The sequence below is a fragment of the Rhincodon typus genome, chromosome 1 (assembly GCF_021869965.1).
Source record: "Rhincodon typus isolate 14 chromosome 1, sRhiTyp1.1, whole genome shotgun sequence".
Classification (NCBI taxonomy): Eukaryota; Metazoa; Chordata; class Chondrichthyes; order Orectolobiformes; family Rhincodontidae; genus Rhincodon; species Rhincodon typus.
In genome coordinates, this window is record NC_063332.1 from 159,817,233 (window position 1) to 159,844,117 (window position 26,885).

At 39.7% G+C, this 26,885-nt stretch overlaps 1 protein-coding gene across 12 annotated transcripts in view; it reads left to right on the top strand.

The window, feature by feature from the left end:
• Positions 1-26,454, top strand: part of kiaa0232 (KIAA0232 ortholog) — a 114,496-nt gene extending 88,042 nt beyond the window's left edge. For 11 of the 12 annotated variants that reach the window (XM_048605601.1, XM_048605564.1, XM_048605596.1 and 8 more), the window contains 4 exons: positions 16,238-16,327; positions 18,195-18,303; positions 21,381-21,475; positions 23,978-26,454. In XM_048605601.1, coding sequence (XP_048461558.1) covers positions 16,238-16,327; positions 18,195-18,303; positions 21,381-21,475; positions 23,978-24,160 — 477 coding nt within the window. In that variant the 3' untranslated portion in view covers positions 24,161-26,454. The remainder of the gene's footprint in view (positions 1-16,237; positions 16,328-18,194; positions 18,304-21,380; positions 21,476-23,977) is intronic. The other variant, XM_048605578.1, reaches the window with a different exon arrangement.
• The last annotated feature ends 431 nt before the right edge of the window (positions 26,455-26,885 follow it).

The following is a 26,885-nucleotide window of genomic DNA, read 5'->3' on the forward strand; positions in this document are numbered from 1 at the left end:
TCAATTTCTTCTCTCAAAGGGTAATGAACATGTGGAATTCTTTATTACAGAGATCTGTAGAGAATGGGTTATTAAGTATATTCAAGGACAATCAAAGGGAATCAAAGGTTGTGTGGAGAAGGCCAAGTGAAGCTGAGGATTATCAGATTAGCGATCTCATTGACAGCAGATAGGCTGAATGGCCTACTCCTCGTGCTTTATGCTCTTAAACATGTGATCGAAGATATCAAAGAAAAGTATTCTTTAGTAACAAGATCTGAAGACAAAATACTTAACTATCATTTTGCTATTCATTGTGTACATTAAACTAAGATGTTATGAATTGATAGAATTTCACAGTATCATTGATGATGACAATGCAAATGAAACGATAGAACCAAAATGTTAATAGTTGACATAATCAAATTTTAATATATTTGTACTCTTTGAAAGGAAATTCTGAAAGGTTTATTCTTGCGATTTGGGCATTGTCAACAAGTCTGTACTTACAAACTAAAATGTTGGACTGCCATCAAGCAAATGCCCTTCATTATATCACTTTGCGTGAAATTAGAAGTAAACTTTGTAGTATGAGATTTGAATTAAGTGTGACTTAGATTGAGAAATAAAGCAGCTTCCTTTTGCTGAAGTCGTGTGAACTCTAATGACAATCCAGCAGTATCCCTTTTTTATGATTTGAATCCTATTTTAGAACGTTCATTGCCATCTTCAAGTCCTTTATCTATTTAAAATGTATTTCCTTAGATCCTCTTTGTACTGACGGTTCAGTTATTAACGGTGGATATTCTACCGGCACAAAATTGAACTTGGTTCCAGGTTGGTTCTCGTCTATGGATTCTTATTACCCCAATTTTTATCTTTGACAAATGTCTGAAATAAAGGTAGTTTTATCAATTTTTTTTTTTGTGCTTTGCTGTGATATCTTTTTAACTAGACCCCCACAATGAGGACGGAACTGTGGAAGGAAGTCGTCTTCCACACCGTCCAAATTTGAAAGATATCCTTCTTAGAAGTCACGTGAAACTGAAGGTAGTCATTGATTCAGGGCACTGCCCCTGAGGCTGGTTTTGCACTATGGTCTGGGGATAGAGGAAATATATATACAATTGCTCAACCAAATAACTGCATCACATCAAGATTAATTAAATGTTTCAGGCTTTTGAAATGCCAAGTGACTGAAGAGAGGGTGATTACTTGTAATTCAATTTTACTCCAAGTACCTCTTCGTGCAGACCATGAATGTGCATTTTCTATATACTAGCACCCTCTGAGCCAAATTGTGTGTTTATGTGTAAAATACCTGTCTCCTGCCAAATAATCATCATTTCCATTTCAGCAAAGATGGTCATTAGGAAATCCACCAGATCTTGTATCATATTTTATAATCCCGACTGATGGAATGCAGGAGAAATTGGATCTAGAATGAAATCTACACTGATCACAGAGAGATAGTAAGATCTGCACATGCTGGAGTCGGAGATAGCACAGCAGGCCAGGCAGCATCAGAGGAGCAGGAAAGTTGACGTTTTGGGTTGGGACCTGAAACGTCAACTTTCCTGCTCTTCTGATGCTGCCTGACTGGCTGGGTTCCCCCAGCTCCACACTGTTATCCTTGCTTGATCACATGTTTAACTTTTGCTGCTGGTTAAGCTGGTTAGTTACTGAAACCTATTGACACGAGGCTGCAGGTATTTTTTCAACATAGAACATTAAGTTTATTAAGCAAAGAAAGAACAATATAATTTTGGACAGAAAGATCACACAATCATTGAAACAAAATGTCAACAATTTTACCAATAATATCTGTTGCAAACACTCCCAGAGAAATGTGACTTTTATCTCAGCTAAGAAAAAGTTTTTATTTAATTGACTTTTTTTGGACTGTGGAGATAGTTTTACTGTTGCTTTCCCAGTCCACGGGCATGGACTTCCCTCATTTCTAATGATCTGAGCTGTTACAGTTCGAGCAATGATTTCTACACACATTTCCCCTGTCTTAGAAGCTCCACAGATGAGAAACTACTGCTTCTGAGGTGATTGCCCCCAACTGACTTGATTTGCCTGATAGGGGCAACTGGTTTTCTATTTTCATTCCTTGTGACTGGGGTGTTACCCGCTGGCCAGCATTTATTGTCCATCCCTCATTACCCTTGAGAAGAATTCTAGTGGTTGTAACAAGGTCGGCCAGGTTGACCTCCTAGAATCAGTATCAATCTGAGCCCTGGCTGACAGATTTAAAACCAGGAGTGTCAGCCATCCTGACTCGGAGCTCGATCAGTGTCAAGGACTTTTCACATGTAAATAACAGGTGACTTAGTGACAGGATACTGGCCTCTGTGGAGTTGATTCAGTGGTGACGAGAGCAAAGCTCACTCCTGAAGAAATTCACTCACAACGGTCGTCTTCGAGCTGGGGGAAGCTTTTCTGGTGTTACAGCGTTATTTGGGAAGTTTGACTCATTCAATCCTACCGTCGAAGATTGGTCCCGGTATGTGAAAAGAATGCATTATTGTTTCCAGGCAAATGACATTGGGGCAGATGAAAAGTAACTAGTAATTCTTCTGATTGCTTGCAGACCTGCAGCATTTTCAGTTATTAGGAGCCTAACTTTCCCTGAGGCACCAAATAGTAAAATCTTTTAAGAGTCAATGGATTTAGTTAAGGGATATTACAACCCTGAGCCACCTCTAGTTCTGAGACGCGATTGGCTTTATTTGGTAGTTGGAGGACCAGGGGAATCTGTATCAGGAGTTTTGATGAGGTTAAGTTGACTGGCAGGGGTATGTGATTTTGGGTTAACCGAGAATGAGATGCTGAGAAAACGTTTAGAATGTGAGGTTAGTGACATAACCATGCAAGAGCACCCACTAGCTGAAGCCCAACTTGATGTCAAACAGGCACTATAACTAGCTTTGTCATTAGAAGATGTGGCAAATGGAGCATGTGTCCCAATGGAAGTGGACACCCTCACCTGGCTGACTGAACATGGGGGAAGAGATGGTAGGAACTGCAGATGCTGGAGGGTCTAGGCCTGAAACGTCAGCCTTCCTGCTCCTCTGATGCTGCTTGGCCTGCTGTGTTCATCCAGCTCTACACCTTGTTATCTCTGAACGTGGGGAACACCACTTAAGTTTAGACAGTCGCCTAGCCTCATGCAGACCATAGCCTGAGCAGAGGGACCCTAGGTCAGCCCACATCAAAACCCTGAAACAAATGCTGAGCCTCAGCCAAATAGCTAAAATGTTCTTCAGGATTTGGAGCGGCAACCCCTTGGGGTTGCCGTCAGGACGTGGACTCGAGACAGCAAAGGAGTTCTATGAGGCCTGACTTGAGTAAGAGAACCTATTGGCTGGTATCCAGGAGAGTGTACACCGTGGAAAGTCCACCTACATATGGTTTGAAACCGTTAAATTGCTTAGCAACCTCTAAATCCAAGCCAATCAGAATAAATTGGTAAATAGCAACCCGGTTCTAATGGAGGTCGGCACAGGCACAGTTGTATCTGTGGTTGCAGAACCAGTCTTTGCTCTGGATTACAGCCCTTCAGTTCATGCAAAACCTTAGCCAGACAAAGAACCAGGGGACCTTTACAGATTAAGGATACAACTTTGGTTTCGGTTCCGGTCTCCTGTGAGAAGCAGTTGGTTCAGCTTCGCTATCGTAAAAGGCTTGGGTCCAAGCTTGATGAATCTACCCCAGATTGCCATTCATCTAGATGACATTGCTAATAACGGGGAAGACCAATAAGGAGCACTTTGAGAACTTGGACATAATCTTTAAATGTGCCCACCTGGAAGAACCATGCCTTAGGAGAGATAAATGTGTGTTCCTGGCTTCTGAGTGACTGGCTTGGGTTACAGAGTAACCATGTCGCAACCGTTAGAAGATCAAGTGAGGGCGATCAAAGCTGCCCTAGTTCCCACATCTGTACTGGGGCTTAGGTGTTTGGTTGGGCTGGTAGATTAATATGAATACATAACCTGGCCTCTCTCCTGGAACTTTTGCATCAACTCCCAAAAAAGGGTCAGCCTTGGAAATCGTTGTGTAGCCAAGCAATAACTTGCAGGGAAGGTAAGAAACAGCTATTACTCTAAGGTGTTGGCACACTGTGATCCCAAGCAAGATCTGGTATTGACGTGCAGTGCCTCCTGTATGGCATTGGGGTTGTATCGGCTCATAGCTGGTCCAAATGGGAAGAGCATCCAGGACTTTGGCTAATGCTGAGCGTAAAGATGCCCAAATAGAGAAGAAGAGTTTGGTGGTCATATTTGCAGTTAGGAAGTTCCACCAGTACCTTTTTACGGACTTAAATTTGTAATAAAACAGGCCACAAACTGCTGCTCGATGTATTTGGACAAGGAAGTGCCTCCCATTGCTCTTCAGGCTGAGTTTAGCAGTGAGCTGTAATACTAATGTATAATTAGAATTCGGAACACCATCCGGGAGGTCAAGTAGCAAACGTGGATGCATTGAGCTGCCTCCTGTTGGCAGCTACACCACCAGTGGTACTGCCACCGGATGAGACTGTAATGGTTTTAAATTTTCTGGACCTGCTTCTAGCCACAATTGACAATATCAGACTTTGAATGCAGAAAGATCTGGTCCTGGCAAAATTGAAACAGCTGGTGGTGATGGGGAATATCAAATGTCAGTCACAACCAGAATGAAACTTTTTTTTTTTTTTTCTTCTCTTTTTGGACCCAGAGAGACTAGATCACAGTAGAGGATGGCATATTATGGGGAGCAAGCGTGATTTTCCTCGGCAAGTACTGGCTGAACTCCCAGAGGGTCATCCGTGGGTTTCCAAAATGAAGATGTTGGCGAGAAGTTTCTACAGATTCATTCAAGAGCGAGAAAGCAACTAGAGAGAGAGTAGAGCCCGTTAAAGATCAGAGGTCATCTTTGTGTTGAACCTCAGGACAAGGGAGAGATGATAAATGAATATCTCGTGTCAGTTTTTACTGCGGAGAAAGAAACGGAGGCAAGGGAATTCCGGGAAATAAACTTTGATGTTTTGAAAGCAATTGACATTACAGAAGAGTAAGTGCTGAAGGTAGATAAATGCCTAGGAGCTGAGCTGGTATATCCCAGGACATTTTGGGAAATTAGGGAGGAAATTGCAGGGCTCTTCGCAAAAATATTTTTGCATCATCTGTAAGTATGTGAGGTGCTGGATGACTCGAGATTGCGAATCTTGTGCCTTTAAGAAGGGATATTAGGAAGAGCCGAGGAACTATAGACCTGTCAGTCTGACTTTGGTGAGTGAGTTGTTGGAAGTGATTATGAAAGGTAGGATTTATATGCATGTGGAGAGGCAAGGAATGACTAGCGATGGTCAGCATGGTTTTGTACCACGGAAACCATGTCTCAAATTTGAATTGAGATTATTGAGGAAATAACCAGGAAGATGGAGGACAGAACAGTCGACATTATTTACTTGGACTTCAGTAAAATGTTTGACAAGGTTCTGCATGGAAGACTAATTAGGAAAGCTATATCACATGGGATTTGGGGTGAGCTTGCCAATTGGGTAAAAAATTGGCTTAATTGCAGGAGACAGAATGAGAGTTGTCTTTGAGACTGGAGGCCTGTTACCAGTGGTGTTGCACAGAGATTGGTGCTGGGTCCACTTTAGTTGGTCATTTATGTAAATGACTTAGATGAGAATATAGAATGCTTGATTACTAAGTTTGTAGATGACACCAAAATTTGTGGTATAGTGGACAGTGAAGAAGGTTATCTCTCATTACAAAGAAATCTTGATCAGTTGGGTCAGTGGGCTAAAGAGCAGCTGATGGAGTTTAATTTGGATAAATGCAAGGTGTTGCATTTTGATACAAATGCAGGACATAAGTTAAAAGTAGGGCCTTGGGTAGTTTTGTAGAACAGACATTTAGGGGTTTGGCTACATAATCCTTTGAAGTTTGCATTACATATAGATAGGGTGGTTAAGGCATTTAGCATGCTTGCCTTTGTCCCTCAGACATTTGAGTATTGGAGGAGGGACATCATGGTGAGATTGTACAGGTCATTGGTGAGGCCAACTCTTCTGGAGTAGTCTGTCCAATTCTGGCTGCCCTGTTATAGGAGGGATATAATTAAGCTGGAGAGAGTTCAGAAGAGATTTACCAGGATGTTGACGGGAATGGAGGGTTTGAGTGAAAAGGAGAGGCTGGAGAGGATGGATAAGCTGGGATTTTGTCACTGCGGCGTAGGAGGTTTTATAATGGTTTATAAAATCATGAGGGACATAGATATGGTGAATGGCAGGTGAATGGGGGAGTTTAAGACCGGTGGCATATTTTTAAGTTGAAAGATTTTAAAAAAGACATGAAGGGCAATTTTTTGTAGTTCGTGTGACATGAACTTCCAGAGGAAGTGGTGGATGGGAGTACAGTTACAACGTTCAAAAGACATTTGGATAAATTCATGAATAGGAAAGGTTTGGAGGGATATGGGCCAGGAGTAGGCAGATGAGACTAGTTTAGGGGGAAACTTGATCAGCATAGACTGGTTGGACTGAAGGGTCTGTTTCTGTGTCGTCTGACTCCACAACTCTTGCATCTGGTGGCCACGATTAGATGCAGACATAGCCACATTGGTGGGGCACCCAGAGTGCTAAAAAGGACAGACGTTACCACCACCAACTCCCCCCACATTTGTGGGAATGACCGGGTAAACCCTGGACTCAGTTACACATTGTGTAGGTCCTTTCATGGGCTCCATGTTCTTAGTCATTGTGGAGACCAACTTCGAAGTGCTTGGTCATGCATAGGAACGCCAGTGCTAAGTGAGAGGCACAGTTTACTTCAGGGAATGAAGTTTGGTAATGGAACCACAGCAATGTCCCTTCGTGGGTAAGAGGCATGGTTGATGTGACACAGAGTTTGGATAGATGCAACCATCCTGAATGAGCACGTGGAACATATGAACACTGCAAACTCGCCAACGGGGCAGGAGCAAAACGTGCCTGGCTCCTCAGAACAGTTGAAAAGGCTGGCAGAACCCATGGGTTCTCCCCCTCTGGCAAACTTCAGAAGTTCAGATGGACACTGCGGATGTTGCCACCTCAACACCTTTGCAGCCTGAAGAAGAGGATGAATTTCTCCTGAGATGCCCTACATGCAAGAGGGGAGCTACTGTGTGTTAGATGCCGTCCATATCCAAGGCAGGGTAGGAGGAGCCTGATCCGGTGCTAAATCGCCCCAGGAGGATCTACGAGAAAAAGAACCAGCGTATGTTGTCAGACTCTGAGCGAGAGGGATGTAGTGGTTATGAGGTCAGCCAGGTGGACATGATAGAATGAGTTCTCTGATTGGGCCTGTTAATCTGGTCCAATCAGGATACCCTGACCCACAGATACCTGACACTGAGGGAGCTGGTTTGGTATCAAGGAATTTCCACATGTAAATAAAGGGTGACTTGGTGATGGGATACTCGCCTCTGTGGAATTATTTCAGTGGTGAGCTGCATTCTTGAACTGCTGCAGTCCATGTGCTGTAGGTAGACCCACAGACCATAAGGGAGGGAATTGCAAGATTTTGACCCAGCGACCAGTGAAGGAGCAATGATAAATTTCCAAGTCAGGATAGTGAGTGTGATCGTGAGTTTGAAGACTAATTTGCAGGTGGTATTATCGTGTACCTGCGGCCGTTCCCCTTCTAGATGGGAGTGGTCATGGGTTTGGAAGATGTTGTCACAGGTTCTTCAGTGAATTTCTGCAGTGCATCTTGTAGGTATGACACACTGCCCAGCTGCTGCTCAAAAGTGAGTACCTCCATCAGCGCAGTCTCTGCTAGCTGAAGGAGGGAAGGGTTCAGGATGCTGGCCTAACCAGAGTCTGACATGCTAGTTGTCAGAGGAGCGGGCTGGATGCCACAGTGCATTTGCATTTGGCTGCAAGAGTGTTGGTGAGCATCTAGTTGGCAACCTGAGCCATCTGGATCCTGAGGAACGAGGTGCTTGGCCTCGACACCTCACTCAAGATGGATGTGCTTCAAGCGTGCAGTGGCCTTCGAGAGGAACTGCACCTCCCAATCTGAGCAGTCTCAGGAAGATGTTCCTCGAGCCTTCTCGGATAGCACGTTGGTGTTTCCTGTATGGTCTGCTGCTGCACTCTCTACTTCTGCACTCTCGCCCACTGTTCAGACAGCCTTGGCTTGCCCATTTGCCCTCTGGCAGCAGAGGTCCCCAGTGGACCCTTCCCTTCTCCATCAGGGATCTGGGGTGGAGAGTGCTCCAAATGGCAGTCCCGTGCAGCTGCAGTATGAATCATTTCACGAGGTACCAGACAAAGTATAGCTTTTGTGGCCTGGAGGAAACTGTTCACCTTTTACATAGTGTTCCCATTTGCATCTCCTGTTTGGCTCCTTGAAGGGACTGCACCTTTTAAGCTTTGGTTGCACTTCAGTCCCATGCTCTCGAGCTACAGGCACACAGTGCACGGAGGAGCGAGCGAATCAAAGGGCTGCCTTGTGGATCTGCTCCTGAGCCTGGCTAAGGTGGCCATTAACAGGCCATGGAGAGGCTTGACATTCCTGATTGCCCCTCTTTTGAGGTTTCATCCACATTCTGGTATCCCTGGAGAGGGGTACTGGGATGTTTGCTGTTATGGCCAAGGCCTTTTGAGATCGATGGGCGCTGCAGGGGCTGGAGTCCATCATCGGTCTGGACAAATAATTTTGATTTAAGACGTTTCTGTTTAGTCGTTAAGATTCTGTTTGACTTTTTTGTTTGTGTTTGCTTTTTGATTTGGTGCCCCTGCAGGTGTTGTTTCATTATTTATTTTTGTACTCTTTATGGACCTGATCAACCCCACTCAAAATATATCAAGATAACCAAGACCCTAACATTACCTTAATTTAAAGGATTGTGTAAGGCATGGTGTTTCCAGGTACAATTCAATTGGTCAAGCAAAACTTTATGCAAAAGTACTTTATTTTTACACTATAGCTAAAATAGAGGCAAAATAAGTGGCTTAACTGCAACTCTATAGAAATGCTTAACAGTGTGTGTATGTATTTTATATATAAAAATATACTTAGAACTGCTAATTAAGTGTTCCCGTTTGGTAATATCCCATAAACAACACCTTGGCAAAGGTAAATTCAGGAAAATAGAATTGCATGAGACACAATTTATCAGCAGGAAGAGAACCCCAGCTTTTAGCTGTAATAGAGAAGGGAACGAGAGCTTCCGCATCCACTTCAAGACCCTGGCAACTGCAGAAAGCTAAAACTTAAAAATCCTTGGAGTTTGACCCCACCCATTCGGGCTGCTTCTGTTGTTCCAACATTTTTTTTTAAAAAAAACCCAACGCCAGTTGTTTACTTTATTGGCTTTGAGCATACCACTCCGCATCTTTGTTTGAATGTTTCTTCTTTTTAAAAAAAAAAAACAGGTCAAAGTACACTGCTTGAAGCCACAGTCTCGTAACACTCCCTGAAAGTATGGAGGGAGATTTATTCTTTTTTTAAAACCCCTTTGTCCCTGTGCCAGGAATGTTTGATGGAAAAGGTGTCGAGAGGACTTTATGTTGAGTTTACTTTGAGTTCAGACAAGTAGAGGAACCCTTACTCAGTACTTAAACCCCTTGTTGGCCCTCTCTTGGGAGTGTGTGATGGAAACAGTGTCAAGGGAACTTACTTGACTTTAAAGAGTAGAGGAAGTTTTGCCTCTATATTCACCCCATGCTGTCTCTGTCCCAAGAGTGTTTAATGGAGACGTTGTTGAAAGGAGCCTTCTTTTCAGTTCAAAAGAGTCAAGGGAACTTTTACTTCCTGTTTACTATTCGTTTGAGGGGTAGAGTGAGGTTTACTGTATTCATCCTGTGTTGCTCCAAATTGGTTCGGGCAGTGTCAAGGGGTCATTTTGTTTGAGTTGAGGGCTCCTAAGGCAACTCCCTCCTTGACTGTGTGCCCCTGTGTCACTACCTCTGTTGGGTCTGTTAAGCTGGTGGAAAAGGACATATCCAGGGATGGTGGTGATGTTTTCTGGGACATATTCATACTCGTGGAATCATACCTTCAAGCAATGTCAAGTTTTTGCCCTAGCCCCCCCCCCCCCCCCCCCCCCCCCCCAGTGTTAGTAAGGAAGACTTTGCAGGTTCAACAGTGCTTTTTGTTTTTGCTGTTGTCATTTCTAGTGCTAGGTGATCCTTCCAGTTTTCATTTTTTATTGTGTGACTTTGTCACAATTGATACTTGCTAGGCCATTTCAGAGGGCAGGTGAGAGTCAACCGTTTTGTTGTAGATAAGGAGTCATATGTAGACCATACCAGGTAAGGGTGGCATTTCCTTCCCTAAAGGACATTCGTGAACCGGATGGGGTTTTCCTGACAATTGACAATCGTTTCATGACCCATCATTAGATTTTTAATTCAGAGATTTTTCGTGAATTCAAATTCCATCATCTGCTGTGGCGAAATTTGAACCCAGATCCCCAAATATTGAGTTTCTGGAAAATGAAGTGATAATGCCACTAGGCTATTGCCTCCCCCCTCCTGAACTGAACTGTGGGTTCTTCTGAACTGAGAATCGAATGTTCTGTTCTAAAATCAAAACTGAACTAATTGTCTTGATCTGTTTACTTGACTTGTCATAAATTCCACAGTATAAACATTTTATACATTAACACTGCAGGGATGCTCCCAGGCAGTGGATGGAAATCACACGATACCTTAGAAATTATGTATTTAGGTCACTGTTCAGGTTACATTGTGACATTTATGACCTTCCCAGGACTACACAAAATTCATCTGCCTTTTTAGTTTTTTAAAAAAAAAACCCACAAATTCCAAATAATTAATATTATACAAGTTTTTTTACCCTTTTAAATAAACAAGGCAATTAACCATGCAAGACTCTACTCATAAAGCATTAAGTAGACAAATAATTCAGTAAAACTTCCTTTCCAAACTACACTTTACATGGATTTCCATTTGATCTCTTAATAGCCCACGGAAATTGTTTGGGGTTTCCATAGGCCTACGCCTATTATGCGATGTCTTGTTGCTATTCCTGATGCTCAAACTAACAGCTCAAAGCCCTGTGATGTAAGCAGGCCATCTTGGTGAAACTTGCAGTGCAAACACATTATTGCACAACAGCCCGACAAGTTAACAAGCTTAACGGTTTAGCACATGACAATTGTTCAGATAGGAATGGGAAGTTTTATGCTGCAACTTGACGCATATTTTGCAGTAAGAAGTATTGGCTGAGGTATTTTGTCCCTTCAGGAAGTTAGGGTAGCAGCCTTGAAAGCAAACGTTATGTCAAAGCAGATTGGTTGATTTCCAATAACTTCCATTTTGAATGTATTTTTAAAACTGATATAAGATTTTTCAGATCTGAAACAAGGACAAAATATTTCCTTTCTGATTACAGAAAAGATAGTTATTATAGCAGGCTTATGAAAACAAGTGCAAAATGTTAATTTTCTCGAAATTAGGCAGTGATATGGATTAGTTATCCATGGTGGCATTATCTATTACCAATATGAGTCTGGCATTTTTATGATTCCAGCAGCTGAGGAATCATGATCCATAGATGAATTTTGCTTCCACATATATATGACTCTCCATCCTACATCTGATAGATATTTGTTAATCTTCCTTAAAGTTACTAAATGCACAACTATATCTGTGCAAGGTTTCCTAGTTTATCTTTATTGGTGGTTTATAAATATTAGCTTGATTTTTACAATTTACGTAGTTAATTTTACGTAATTGTATCTATTATTTATGCCTCAGTATTTTAACGACCTGAATCACATCTTTTGTCCACTTTGTGTAAGTAAATAAATGTGAAGTCATACATTTTGGTAGGAGTAATAGTAAAAAGGATTATGAATTGAATGGTAAAAAGTTGCAGCATGCTGCTATGCAGAGGGACCCGGGTGTCCTTGTGCATGAATCACAGAAGGTAGGTCTGCAGGTACAACAAGTAATTAGGAAGGCAAATGGAATTTTGTCCTTCATTGCTGAAGGGATTGAAATAAAAAGATGAGAGGTTATGTTGCAACTGTACAAGGTGCTGGTGAGGCCACACCTGGAGTACTGTGTGCAGTTTTGGTCTCCTAACTTGAGAAAGGATGTACTGACACTGGAGGGGGTGCAAAGGAGGTTCACTAGGTTGATTCCGGAGTTGAGGGGGTTGGTTTATGAGGAGAGACCGAGTAGATTGGGATTATATTCACTGGAATTCAGAAGATTGAGGGGGGATCTTATAGAAACATATAAAATTATGAAGGGAATAGATAAGATAGAAATAGAGGGGATGTTTCCACTGGCAGGTGAAGCGAGGACAAGAGGGCATAGCCTCAAGATTAGAGGGAGCAGATTTAGGACTGAGTTGAGAAGGAATTTCTTCACAGAGGGTTATTAATCTATGGAATTCCTTGCCCAGTGAAGTAGTTGATGCTACTTCAGTAAACGTTTTTAAAAAAAGGTAGATTTTTTTTTTTGAACAATAAAGGAATTAAGGGATATGGTGAGAACGTGGGTAAATGGATCTGAGTCCACGAAAAGATCAGCCACGATCTTATTGAATGGCGGAGCAGGCTCGAAGGGCCAGACGGCCTACTCCTGCTCCTAGTTCTTATGTTATGTTCTTTGTTCAAAGAACAGAAACCGAAAGAACTGTGGATGCTGTAAATCAGGAACAAAAACAGAAGTTGCTGGAAAAGCTCAGCAGGTCTGGCACCAACTGTGAAGAAAAATGTCAAGGTTACCGTTTTGGGTCTGGTAACCCTTCCTCAAAACTCTGCTCAAAACGGGAACTCTGATGTTTATCTTCACAGATGCTGCCAGACCTCCCGAGCTTTTCCAGAAACTTTTAGTTTTGTTCTATGAAGAACAGTTGTAAATGAGTTTTAATTGTGTCCTACCTTGCTTATGCCCTCATGCCCCTTAAATTGTAGCATATTGTTAAGCCTGTGTAAATCTTACTCTCCCTTCACTTTGCATGTGTAAGCCCTCTTTAGTACATGTGATTGGAACATACATAGATACAGGAAACTTAGATTCCACTGGAAAGGAATTAAGTACATTAACCATACTTGAGTCTTTTTTTCTTTCACCTTCCAATCGCATCGATCCCATTATTAAACCAGATAAAATAAGCTGAGAATAAAATTTGAATCTACCCATAAATTGTACTGTTTTTGTAATATTATTTGTCCAAGAAGCTTTCAGAAAGTTTAATCTGGTCACTTCCTTGAATTCTTCATGAACAATTCTTTAAAGGAACATTTACAATGAAATCTAAATCTACAAGTAGTTTTAAAATCTCAAAAATGAGGAATTGCATGCATTTGAAGTGGTAATGAGCTGAATAAATCTTGGATTTTTGATGTACAACTATTGTTTCAAATTCAGTTAGTGAAAGCTAGAGATTTCTGAAAACTGGGCAATTTTATATGCTGCCATTCATTCATGTTAGTTCTTAATAAATTAGGAAAATACCTTACGAGCTAGTTGTTCTTAGAATTGCAATGGTGTGGACAAGTTACTGGTTTTACACGACATAAATAGGAGCAGGAGTAGGTTGTTTAGTCTCTTAAGCCTGCCCTGTCATTTTGTATGTTCATGGCAGATCTGCCCGAGGCTTCAATTCCTGTTCCATGCCAGCTTCTTATAACCCTCAACCTGTATTCCCACCAACTTGTCATGTTTCTGTATGGATCGGTGAAGTCTGTGTGGGGCAGATACTACTAGAAACAGAGGCCAGTGCCCCTTCACACTGTTAGTGTAGCCATGCAGCTTAGAGGAAACATTGCCCTCAACTCCTCTATTTCAAGGATCTAGCTACCACTTTTTATGTACTCTAAATAAGGTAAAACTTTACTTGCCAGTGTTTTCCTCTTCTGTAATGACCTTTTTCGCCAAAGTTCCCACTAGGCTATGCAGCTGTTGGGAAGCTCTGCACACATGAATTGGTGTGCCAATGAATGGCTTCCACTTCTGGAAACCATTGCAGCGCGAACAGGTTGGAGATCTGCTGAATGGCAAAAGCATTATCTTTGACACTACCTGCCCTGATCCAGCAGCCTGCTTTCCAGGCTGATTAGCAAACTTTATTAAAAATCTATGAAGGATTGGTCTTCAGGATTGCTCTGCTTATGAACAAAGAAAGGTGGACTTATTCATATTTCCTGAAATTCAAGAGCTCTTGATCATGCTAGAATCTTAACGACTTTACGGTAAAGTACTTTAATTTTACCAATGCACAGTTTAAAAAGATTCTGGCATTATTTTGATCAGAACCAGCTTTAAGTTGCTTGAAGGGGCACATCCTGAAACACATGATGCTTCCAGATGACTTTTGGAAAAAGAATGCCTCTGGGAGTTGTGTGCTACAGTGCATCAGACTGTTCAGGCTTGCTGGAGAAACATTTTCAAAATTCATATCCCAAAATCTCAGGTATTTTAACAAACTTCTTGAGCTTAATGTGTTGTTACGTGGTTACCTCCCTCTCTCTCTCCGTCCCCATTCAGAACTCTCCCAGAGGTATTAGGTCTGGGTTTTTTTTTTGGTCTCCCGTCTGTACTGAATCTTGACCTCATGGCCCTTAGAAAATTCAGCCCTGTATGAAAGATGCAATGCATTTCTTGAAATGTTGATACAGTACAGATAATAGTTCACTCTGTTACAGTTGATATGTGATGATAGGTGCAGTGCTACTATGACCAGAATTTTGGAGAGAGAGATCACTGCCAAAGATTTGTTGTAATAAAATTAGGAATAAGAAACAGCAACAAAGCTGGCAGTGTCAATGATCCAGCAGCATCTTAAGCTAGGGCAAGGCTTCCAGCATTTCACATCCAACTTGAATAACAGCAAGATCTGAAATCCAGAATGGTCTCTGTCCCAATCTTGCTGATTCTGATACCATAGATAGCACACTGAGTTTAAAATTATTGCCTCACCTTTTAAGGTTTTCTATACCAATTAGAGGGTCACATTTTTCAAACTGCATCGGATATATTTTATTGCCATGGTAACAGATTGCTTTTGGAAAGGTTTCCATCAAAATGGAATAAAAATGAAAATGACTTTGATGTTGGAGCCAGAGCTTCAAGCCTGGACCCTGAGAAATCACCATTTTGAATTGCCCGTAACATTTCCTGAGGTGAAATTGAGATTAATCATGGCTGATAAGTTTCTCAACCCCATTCTCCCACTTTCTCCCCATGACCCTTGATCCCCTTGACAATAAAGAACCTATCTATCTCCGGCTTAAATATACTCAATGACCTGGCTTCCACAGCCTTCGGTGGCAGTGAATTCCATAGGTTCGCCACTCTCTGCCAATAGAAGTTTCTCCTTATCTCCGTTCTAAAAGGTCTTCCCTTTACTCTAAGGCTGTGCCCTTGGATCCTACCAATGGAAACATCTTCCCAACATCCACTCTGTCCATGCCATTCAGTATTCTGTAAGTTTCAGTTAGGTCCCCCTCATCCTATGATTGAATGGTGAAGCAGACTCGATGGGCTGAATGGCCTAATTTCTGCTCCTATGTCTTATGGTCTTATTAGCTGCATATAAGTTCATGTAAGAATCTTTTATCTTGTTAATGTTCATCATGAAAATATCATCTTAGATTTATTCCTGCATATTTGTCTCTACACCTCACCTGAAGGTGTTGATTCCTTAGTACCTTACTCTTGTGATCATTATTCATTGAAAGCCTGGATGGTGAGTATTGGTAAGAGTTATAACAGTCAATCCAGTGACTGCAAAGTTAATGACTAATGAGCAGGAATCCTGGCCAGTGCTGCTGCTCACCCAAATGTAGGATGCTGAGATTAATTATGTCAACTTTAATGTAATACAGCTGGGAGGATCTAATCAAGTATAGATTGGAGGACAAATGTGTGGAGGAGTAATACCAACAAATGACCCGTATGTCCTGTTTGTGTTGCGTTTCATAAGCCCTGCATGAGCCTTTTGACCAGTTGCATTTTTATAGCCATAAATTTCTAACATTGAAATGTTCATGCTTCAACCCCAAATATCCAACAATAATGATTTTCATCCACGTTGAATCATCATAGGCTCGAATGCTTTAATTACTTAGGAAAATTCTAAACTGATTTTTCTGATCAACTGTTAAGGGATCAAAATAATGGCATTGTATTGTATCTACATCAAAAAGCCATGGTTGTGGCCAATGCTGAAACTACAATTTCTACTAACTTCTCATACTTCAAACCAGTTGTTGTTTTTCACTCATTTAGGTAGTTTTCCAAGGAGACTGGCAGCCTGCAATCAGTGTTCAAGGAAAGAACGGTCAATATGATGAACCAGAATCTGCTGTCAAAATAACGGTGAGGTTCCGTGGTGTTTACAATTATTTATGCATAGATGTTACAGCAACTGCAGGTAAGGGGCAGACCTGTTGTAAAATGTGAATATGTAAATCTAGTTGTCTGAGTTGCTGTTTTCTGTAGTTAGCTTTATCAAAATGTGTTTTTGCTGTCTGTTATAGCCTTAATGTGAATTGAATGTCATGAAATTATGGGTTGTAGATGGACACAAACTAAACATGTCATTAATATTTAGCATTAGTAATTAGAATAAGTTCTTTCATCAATCAGCTTCTCTGACACTGAAGTGTGGTGTCTGATTCTTAAAGGTTTTGAATGTTTCAGGTGCTTTTTAATTCTTGTCTTCCCTTCCCCCTTTTTTTTACCTACTTACATATTGGATGAACATTTTGGATTTACACTTTTTTTCAATTCTTGGTTGTTTATTTCCTAAAGTTTAAATCTTCTTGTAATTTTTAACACTGTGTTAATGGAGACACCTGTTCATTTAAATATTAATGTAAATCTCTCTGGACCCAACGTTTTACATTTTAGACAGCTTTTGGGCAACATTTTTTTTTTGAACTGAAGGCACAGATGTCAAACGCTGTTAGATGGCCTGCTACAGCAAAATTTGGCTAAATATTCTTGCACTCCACTTCATATCTGTTTGCAGATTTAGAGATTTTAAAAATCTTTCACTGCAGTTCTGATATCCTTCCAGTTTTAGACAATAAGGAAATTTGTTAAGTGTCAAGTTTGCAGTTGGCTTTTCTATTAAGAGTTGGGTTTCAATGAGTTACCAGAAATTTTAATGAGCCAAAGCAAGACCTGAAATTTGTAGCTGCCCACTTTTTAAGTAACTTCAAATACAGAGTTTTTTTTTCTTCAGTGTGTTGTTTCTACTTTTTGAAATTTTGCATAGACGTGACCTAGTATAATTGAGCAGCATTCATATGAGGCTTCAGGTGAAGCATTCAGCACGTAGAATTTTTCTACATTGTCCATGTGGGCTGTGAAGCAGTCTGTTTTTTGAAGTTTGTCTTCAGAGCTGGGATTTATGTCTGGATAAACTTCCCTATACAGTATTTGTTGACAAATCTATCAACTATGGACTGTAATACCACAATGAGTTGTAAAGTGGCTGAGTATAATGAGTTTTGATATCAGTTCTCAGGATGAGAATCATCTCTGTGACAGAAGACACAATGTCCAGAAATCAATGTGAATTATTACTTAAAAATTACTGTATACTTCTAGTTGCATCACAGTCTTCTCCATAGTGTTAGTAGTTGAACAAGGCATTAAACTAGAATGTAGAGTTAGGCTAACTTGTAGTTCAGCCATTGTTGAGTACATTAATATCTTTTCTGTAAGGAACCATTACTTTTTGTGTTATAACTGTAAAATGCAATATTAGATTACTATAAAAGGAAGTTGTGGTTAATTGTGAATTTAGTGGTGAGTGGAAATGATGTCTGAAGCAAGTCAGGAAAGTGATCATTCCTTCCTTACGTTGCTAATTTCTGTCCACACACTTATACAGCATTTACCTTACTTCCAAGTTACTGTTGGTGCCGTAACAAAGAATTGAAGGTTGTAGAATTAACTTTTTTGACGAAAGTAGATGGCATAGGCTGATTAAATGCCCAGAGTGGATGAAGTAATAAATACTAATATAATAATTTCTTCCAAAGTGTTAAGAGCAATGACCAATACAGAGCCGAGAAATTTTCTTCCCCTCTGTTTTTCTGTGACTTCTCAAAATATTGTACACTGTGTACAAGCAGTAATTTGCAAAGGTTGATCAAAATTTTGTGCTTTGATGTAAATGAAAAATAATGACTTTTCAAAACGTTTTAGTGATTTACTAGTTTTGTCATGGCAGGTTCCCTCTTCAGACTTGAACCAGGAAGGAGAGAGTGACTGCAAGGAGGAACCAGACTGGTGGCAAGAAACACTGTACCCACAGCCGTTTCCGAGGATCGAGTGTGCAGGCAAGTTGATAATAAAATCTAGGCATAAGGCAACATTTTAAAACTGGAGTATAAAAAGATTTTTTAGGAATACAAGAAAAAGATGTTTTTCACTTGATCCGTCATCAACTAATTGAAAGGGCCAGGACTTGAACTGTTTCTGGACCTTTAATAATAATCTGCTTTAAGAACTAAGAGCAGGAGCAGGCAGTTCAGCTGAGAATGCTCTGCCACTGAATACAAGCATGGCTGATTTCATCTCTGTCTCAACCCCAATTTCTTGCCTGCTCTCCTTAACCCTTCAACTCATTACTAATTAAAACTCTATCTCCTCAAATTTAGGCATCCACTGCACTCTGGGGTAGTGAATTTCACAGATTCACAACCCTTTGAGAGAACTTATTCCTCCGTTTTTCTGATTTAAATCTGCTTCCCCTTATCCTACAATTATGACCTCTTATTATAGATTGCTCCAGAAGAGGAAACATCCTGTCTACAACTACTTTGTCAATTCCCTTGAGCATCTTAATTCTCAATTCTCGAACTCAATCACAATTAGATCTCCTTTCATCCTTCTGAACTCGAGAGAATATTAGCTTAAACTGCTCAATCTCTCTATGTAAGACAAATCCCTTCCCTCTGAAAACAACCTAGTAAATCTTCTTTGCACTGCCTCCAATGTAAGTACATCCCTCCTCCAGTAAGGGAACCAGAAATGAGTGCAGTCTCACAAAGCCTTGTATGTTTCAGCAACCCTTCCCTACTTTTATACTCTGTCTTTAGCAATAAATGCCAAAATTCCATTTCCCGAAAAAGACCTATTATGCTGGTTCTGTTTTTTTTTGTAGTTTAGCCAATACTTTATCGAAGCTAATAATTACCCCCAACCCCATGTGACCTTATCAAATGCCTTCTGGAAGTCCAGACATATTGTAGGATCCCCACACAGACACTGGGAGATCATGCAAGCCCCACACAGTCACCCAAGGCTGGAATTGAATCTGGGTGCCTGATGCTAAGGCTGAAATACCTTGCAGTGTGCTGTTTCTAATCTTTAATCTTTTAAAAAAAAAATTCCTACTGGTCTTTTTTTAATCTTTAAAATATTCCTCCAATTTACCTTTAATCTGAAAGCAATTTAGGATAAATTTTTAAATTAGCAGTTAGTTATCAGCTAGTGAATTTAAAGGTTTTCCTGTGATATCACACCTTTTTTCACTCTGTTTATGACGAGCTCCTCCCCCACAGCTCCCTTCCTGGCTCACTACTGGCTGCACTCTGTGCAAGATGAACAAAGGACCCTTATTAAATACACTTCTGCCTCAGCTGTTTCAGGACTACATTGTATGGCAAGTCAGAGGCCTGAGATCACTGTCTGACTGCCCTGTCTGCTGAGATATAGCCTGATTTGCACTAATGGTTGCATATTGGGATGTCATGTTGTGGCTGTACAGGACACTCGTGAGACCACTTTTAGAATCCTGTGTACAATTCTGGTTGCCTTTCTATAGGAAAGATGTTAAACATGACAGGGTGCAGAAAAGCTTTACAAGGATGTTGTTGGCAGTGGATGGTTTGAGCCACAGAGAGAGACCCAAGAGGCTGGGGCTTTTTTCCCCTGGAGCATTGGAAGCTGAGGGGTGACCTTATAGAGGTTTATAAAATCATGAGGGGCATGGATAGGGTGAATATCCAAGGTCTGTTTGTTAAGGTGGTGAAGTCCAAAACTAGACGGCTTGAGATGAGAGGTGGAAAATTTAAAAAGGACCCGAGGGCAACAACAACGCAAGGATGGTGAGAGAATGGCAAGAGCTGCCAGAGGGATTGGTGGAGGCAAGTACAATAACAACATAATATATCTAACCAGATGATTTTTAAAAAAGGTTTTAGAAGGATATGGGCCAAATGCTTGGAAATGGAACTAGGTCAGAGTGGGATGTCTAATCAGCAGAGACCTATTGAACCAAGGGGCCGGTTTCCTTGTGGTATGACTCGAAGTGGTCATGTGATGGGAAGTCCAGAACACAGGTTCTTGGTGTGCATCTTTTCCCCTCAATAGATTTACCAACGAGAGCCTGCATTTACTACAACTGGACCATGGAGGAGAGGGTACAAGTCCTCAATCAAGTGTGATTTTATATGGGCTTGAGAGCTTACAAGCCCAGGATGAAGAACAACTAAATTTAAGATATGATTTTTCATTTTTATAACTTCTTCTATGGCAATAATTAAATCCTAGTCAGAAGTAGGAAGTAAGGAAATTGCTTAAAGTAACCAGTGGATTTCTGCATTTAACTCTGCTCTACTGCTATGGTTTAAATTTAGAGTACAATCTTTTCAAAGGCATTTTTAAGTATAATGTTAAGATCTGAGTAATTACTGTGTGAAATGTCCTTAAATGGTTGGGGAGGTACAAACTTGTAATCCTTCAACAGGCTAGGTGGTTTGGCCATGCTAAATTGCCCATAGTGTTCAGGGATGTGTAGATTAGGTGGGTCATCGGGGGATGGGTCGGTGTGGACTATTTGGGCCAAAGGGCCTGTTTCCACACTGCAGGGATTCTATTTTTTAAAAAAAAAAAAAGCAGATTGGGTGTTATGTTAGGAAGATGCAGGATGCTATGGAATGAAAATCTGAATGTGCAAAATTATTTTGCTGATGTGCTTTGGCATTTGTAATCTGAGCCTCTAGGCACCTGCTAGATGACTTTACTGTCATTCATCTAAATGGAATGGCATTTTAAGGCTTTGACAGGTGAATGAGAGAGTTATTTTACTGCGCTTAGGATTTAGCAGTGAAGACATATTTCAGTTTCCGACAATAGATGGGAAGAATTGTAGTTGCATAACTTAACTATCTGTTGACCCAGAAACAGAATTCTGTTCCACTAATTACAAAATCACTGGTGAAACACTTCAACTTAGAGTTTCACCTTTAAAATAAACTTTAAATGTTTCAGTTTACTCCTTTCTGCATAATTTGTTTATCACAAGTCCAAATAAAATTTTTTTGTTTTATTGTAAATCTAGGGCAGTGTTTTTTTTTCCAAAACTAACAAGTTGCTTCTACTTAATTTTGTGTTCTTATTGTTGTTTTAGAATGCTACACTGATGCCAAGGAAAAGGATGGAACTGAGTGTCCAATTTTAAGAGGACATGCACATAATGGAGATTGTCTTCTCCAGTTAGACCTGGTAAGTTAACCAAGTGTTAAAGATCTATTTCCAAAGATAATTGTTTCAACTTTGTGTTGAAACATAAATCCCTTAACATGGAATAACAGTTACAGTGTTTACTTTAAGCTGTTTTTCTTAAGAACTGAATGTTCAGTATCCGGTACAGTTAACTTAAGAGAGAAGTACAAGACCTATTGCATCACTGCAGTTTTGCACAGATAACCTACAAGTACAATTCACAATTATGGTTGTGCAATACTGAAATGATCTCTTTTTTTAAATCGAGAAATATTTGCTAAAGCGTACCGGTTTTTCCGTATTACTTTTAAGCCTTCTCAGAGCTTCTGCTGTCATTTTGTTTCTCTTGTTAATGTTCTGTTTAACCGTTATTCCATGCCAAATGTAATGAAGTGTTAGCATGTCCCTCGCACAATACATTCAGTTAGATATGCTTGCTTTATTATCATTGCTAGCTGATGTAAAGAGAAGAAGTATAATTAAAATAGTGCATGGTATAAGTGAAGATTTGAACTTTGACAACTCTGTTCATAATGAGGAAAGCTAACTTGGTTCAAATACTATTTTTTTTTAATGTTAAAATATCCCTCTCATTTAATTAAGAAACAAGCTGAAGATAGGGCAGTGGGTTTTCCTGCATTGTGTTTTTTTTGAAGCTCTGGACAAGGTTAAGTCTAGCTCGGGCTGATGGGATGAAGGGTTGTATTCTCCACTAACTTCAGGTAGGATCATTGTAAATTTGTTTAGTCTATGCCTTGTTGCAAATGGCTGTGAAACTTCCTGAATTGGCAAAATCACAAGGGATGGGGCAAAAGAGAAACCAGGTAGAGAATAAATGTAAATACATTAACTGGAGCAAAACTGGTGCAGTGAAAGGGGTGATAGTTTTCCATGGTTGCTGTATGCTGCTTCTGTAGAGAAGGGAGCCCATTATGCTGTCTCAGATCGAAACTAAATGGGAGCCTTTGATGTAGCCAAGGCTTGCCAAAAGAGGAAATATGTGAAATTGGGTCAATTGTTAATGTTTTATTTAACCTGCTATAAATATAGCATACTATAGTGAGCATTAAGAAGAACCAACTAAAGCTGTTTAAAAATGTAATTTAACACATTAAATCATCAAACATTGTTTAGGAATTCAACGGTCTCCCATTGCAACAATTAAGGAAGCACAGCATACTACATATCCACATAAATAAAGCTGAGCTAGAAGGTTATATTTTGTATTTTGGTCAGGTAAAGATAAAGTCAGAAGTCGGAGGACAATTGGGCTGCTGTCATTACAGACAGATGCCTAGTGATGAGTTTAACCTGAGGGTCACCACACCTGAGAAGAAGCAGTCTTCACAGTAACCTCAGCTACTATCTGAATTCAACCCACACTGTTTATGTCACTCTGTATTACAAACCAGCTGTCCAGCCAATTAATTTAACTGGCCCCTTTTTGGTCAGAAATGTAACTCCTTTATTTTCATTCAGATATTAAATATTGATTAAGGTTGTGCAGTTGTAATAGTGCAAATCCGTATTCGCTGTCATTACAAATATGAAATCACTAGCAACTTTTGACATCAGCATACACCGTTAAATGCAGAATTTCATCAGTTACTCTCAACACTTAGCATACTCCATGGAAAATAAGCAGATGAAAGCTTCGGATGGAAATGTTCAAATGTCAATGGATCAACGTGACTTTCCATTTTTTAATCTTTCTGGAGAGGAAATGCCTTTTTGAATGATTGTAGCTGGACTTCTTAATTTTTAACAATTTTTGTGCCCCTTGCAAAACAAAACTGACCAGTCTCTCATTTTTCAGTTGACAGAAGTTCATTTTTTAATCTTTAATTGAATGTTCCAGTTTCTTCCTTAAATCCATATACATGACTTTTTTTCTTCTATGTTATAAAATGATTAGAATTTGGATAATCAGTGTTTTTGTTCTCGTTTTGGTTTGCTGTTCCAGAGAATCCTTCAACTTGTTTGTTTGTTTGTTTTGTTACAGCAAAGTGCTGGAAAAACTCAGCAGTTCTGGAAGCAAATCACACTGGAAACGGTAACTGTTTCTCTCTCCACAGATGCTACCAGACCTGCTGAGTTTCTTAAGCATTTTCAATTTCTATTTCTGGTTTCCAGCATGCTTATATTATTTGCTTTTAATTGGTTGCTGTGTTTGCTTGATAACTCTACAGTTGCTGGAAGCTAGGATCTCCCTTAGTGCCAGAATCGAATTAGCCTCCGGGAAAGGTGAAATTCATGCTTCAGAAATTGTTAAATCTTTGGATAGTTTTCTTCAATGTCAGCCATTGACTGTAGAATCCGGGTCACTAAGATGAGTTGCCTCGTATTTTACCAGAGAAATCAATCATACCTTGAATAAAATGATATTTTATGATTGCAATAAGAGAACTTGCTATTTTAATTTATGGAGGTGATTGAGGGCAGAATAAAAATGATTTTTTTAAAACATGAAAAAAAATTTAATGTTATATTTTTCTATCTCAGCAGACTACAGCAGCCTGTGAGGTGAACTGCAGAGTAGAGCATGACACTAGAGGGAGGTCAGCTGTCATCCGCAGGAAACTTTTCTCCAGTGACTGTTCAAGCTCAGATGAAACCGCTTCAGAAGGCGGAAGTGACTGGGATGACCCTCCAGATGAAGAGCTTTTTTCTCGCACACATCTTTAATTCTACTTAGCTGTTTCCAGCTCGAAAGCAACTACCCTTTTGATAAGTTCACAACTCTCTTGTTGAGAACTTATTGCTCTTCAAAAAAAACTATAGTTTTCTTTTCATTTAACTGCTTTGGATAGGTATTTATCTTTCTCTTCTTGTAGGTTTCACTGTTAGGCATTGAATGCAATACCATGACAGAAAACTAATTAAGATAGTTTATTGAAACCTTGGCTTTTTCAACTAGTATAGGTTGTGTTTGTCAAAGAATGATTGTGCATGTGCCTATCTAACTAGCATCAATGCTTATTTTGCTGATTAATTACTACGGCTTTCATTACTACTGTAGGACTACCATTGTCACTAGGACAACTATGTCTACTACAACTTCTGCTATTCAGAGGCTCTTAGCATATGGCACAGTATAATGCTTTGTTGTAGAAGAATTGGGAGATAAATACTTCAAGCTAAACTTTTTGCATAACTAGATCAGTGCCTTTCTGAATGCAGGAAAACGGCATGGATGAATAGATTTAAATCATCTAATTGAAACCTGTTAGCTCACTTCAAAGTAGGAATGACAAGGTTGTGCTTTAGAGCCAGAATAAGTATAAATACTTTTTTTCTTGGATGATTCTAAATGCATTTTCATAAAATTAACAAGTTTATTGAGTATGGCTTGTGAACTGCTAACTGTGAAAGTTCAGGATTCTACAAAGTTATGGGAAAGGTTTCAGTGTGAAGGTTTCGGTTGATCAAACTGAATGACACTTATTACTTGGAGCTTAGACATCAATATTAAACAGTTGGTAAAGCCATGCATTCTAGTGAGAAATCCTGAGCCAATGCAGTTAGCCCATGTTGTGGCTGTGATTTTGTAGATCTTAGCAGAATTTGTTTGTGTTTTGGAGAGGTGTGAGAAACCATTCTGGCATTTTACTTGTGCTGACTGCAAGAACCAAGTGTAGACTTAAAACTTAATCTCATTTACATGTGTGACTGCAGTAGTGATTGTTGCTTCATGTGGCTTGCTTTGAGATTTTTTTTTTTTCCTTATTTTGTAACACTGGTGTCATAAACATCACTTTGACATCATAATGTAATTGTTGAATATCTGTCACAACCTTGAGCTTTGAATCTGCAAAATGAAAAGCCAAGGGAAAACAATATTCTGGTCACCAGGTATGACGAGTCATGAGTGTTTTCAACTTCATGACTGGTAACCTGGATCCCATGACGGTAATCGCTGGTTACGACAGAGATCAAAAATTCAAGTTGTTTTCCTGAACTTGAATTTATATTAGGAACAGAGTAACCACAGAACTTATCATGGTGATAATTAATATTATAATAAGAAAGTAGAAGGATTGAGTTGAATTAGCTTTGGGATAAATTCAGCATCCAGAACTGTTCTAAGCTGCAACATTATTTTTTTGTTGGCATGTATAAGCCAAATGTAAAATATGGAATGATAGTTTGCACATAAGTTTGTCAAGATGACTATTATGCTCTGTGCAGTGAAACAGTCAGCAGTTTTAGGCATTAAAATTTTAAATTTTACAAAACATTTATCAGGGCCCTTTTCTGTAGACTAATTTTCAATTGGAGATTATTTTATTTGAAACAAAGCTTATGTAAACTAGCAAAAACAAATGATACAGCTTTAAGAAATTCATAACCATTGTTTTAAGTAGGGTTACAGAATTTTTAAAAATGGCTATGGATGTTAATGAGAAGAGAGGATTAAAAGCCTCCTCTAGATTATTTTGCTTAAGTTATAATTTCTTTTTAGAGCTGCTTATACAGACAAGAAAAGTCTTCATGTGAGGTGATGCATGAGCCTGGCAAAAAGAGTAACATAATGTCTATCATCTTGGGAAAGAAGAAGAGGCTTAAGAAGTGGGTTAGGGCATATAATGAAATGTTTACACACGTCACCTGTACTAGTTTCCATATTTACATGATTCAAAAAACAAAAAAGCAGCACTCAATTGGGATAGTTTGAGAAATGTGATTTCAAGTTTCTTATGGTCAGGTTTTCAACTGAGTGGTTTATTGAGAAATTGCAGGGAGAGAGTTTTATTTGTCATTTATTGTAAGCAGGTTGAAAAGAGAACATAGAACTCACTGTAGAATAGTGTATACCATAGCACTGAAACCTGAGTTCCCCATTTCTCAGTTGTTGGCCTTTTTCTAATTTTTGCTTAAAGTGGTTGTATTGTTCTCTGATTTCATGTATACCAGAGTAACTGATTTTGTTTCATTGTGGAATTACTTTACACCTAAATAAAGACTCCAGTAAAATCCAATGAGCAATATTTGTTTCTTTGTGCAATATTCATTTAAATAATGATTTTTAAAATGCGGTTCAGTTGGGCAATCACTAATTATTTGTTGAAACCTAATCTTAGGCAGTGATTTACTCAAGGGACGTAAGGCAGATCATCTGTTTAATGTCTTTTAAAAATCTCCTGTTAATGATATTGGCAGACGGATTCCAAACAACTGTAAATCTGTCTTTTGAGGGTTAGAGTTGAACCACAAATTGTCCCAGTCTAGATGTATTTGTAAGAAGCCCTATAATTTTTTCTCTCAATTCCTCACCTTGGGCCAAAAATGCTGGTATTTTATTGTCAAAATTCAATGGAAATTAGTACTTATCTCGTCCTTCACAAAAGTAGCCATTGTTTGTGTGATTGACATTAGTGTTGCCTGACATAGCACAGCACCAACTTGCCAA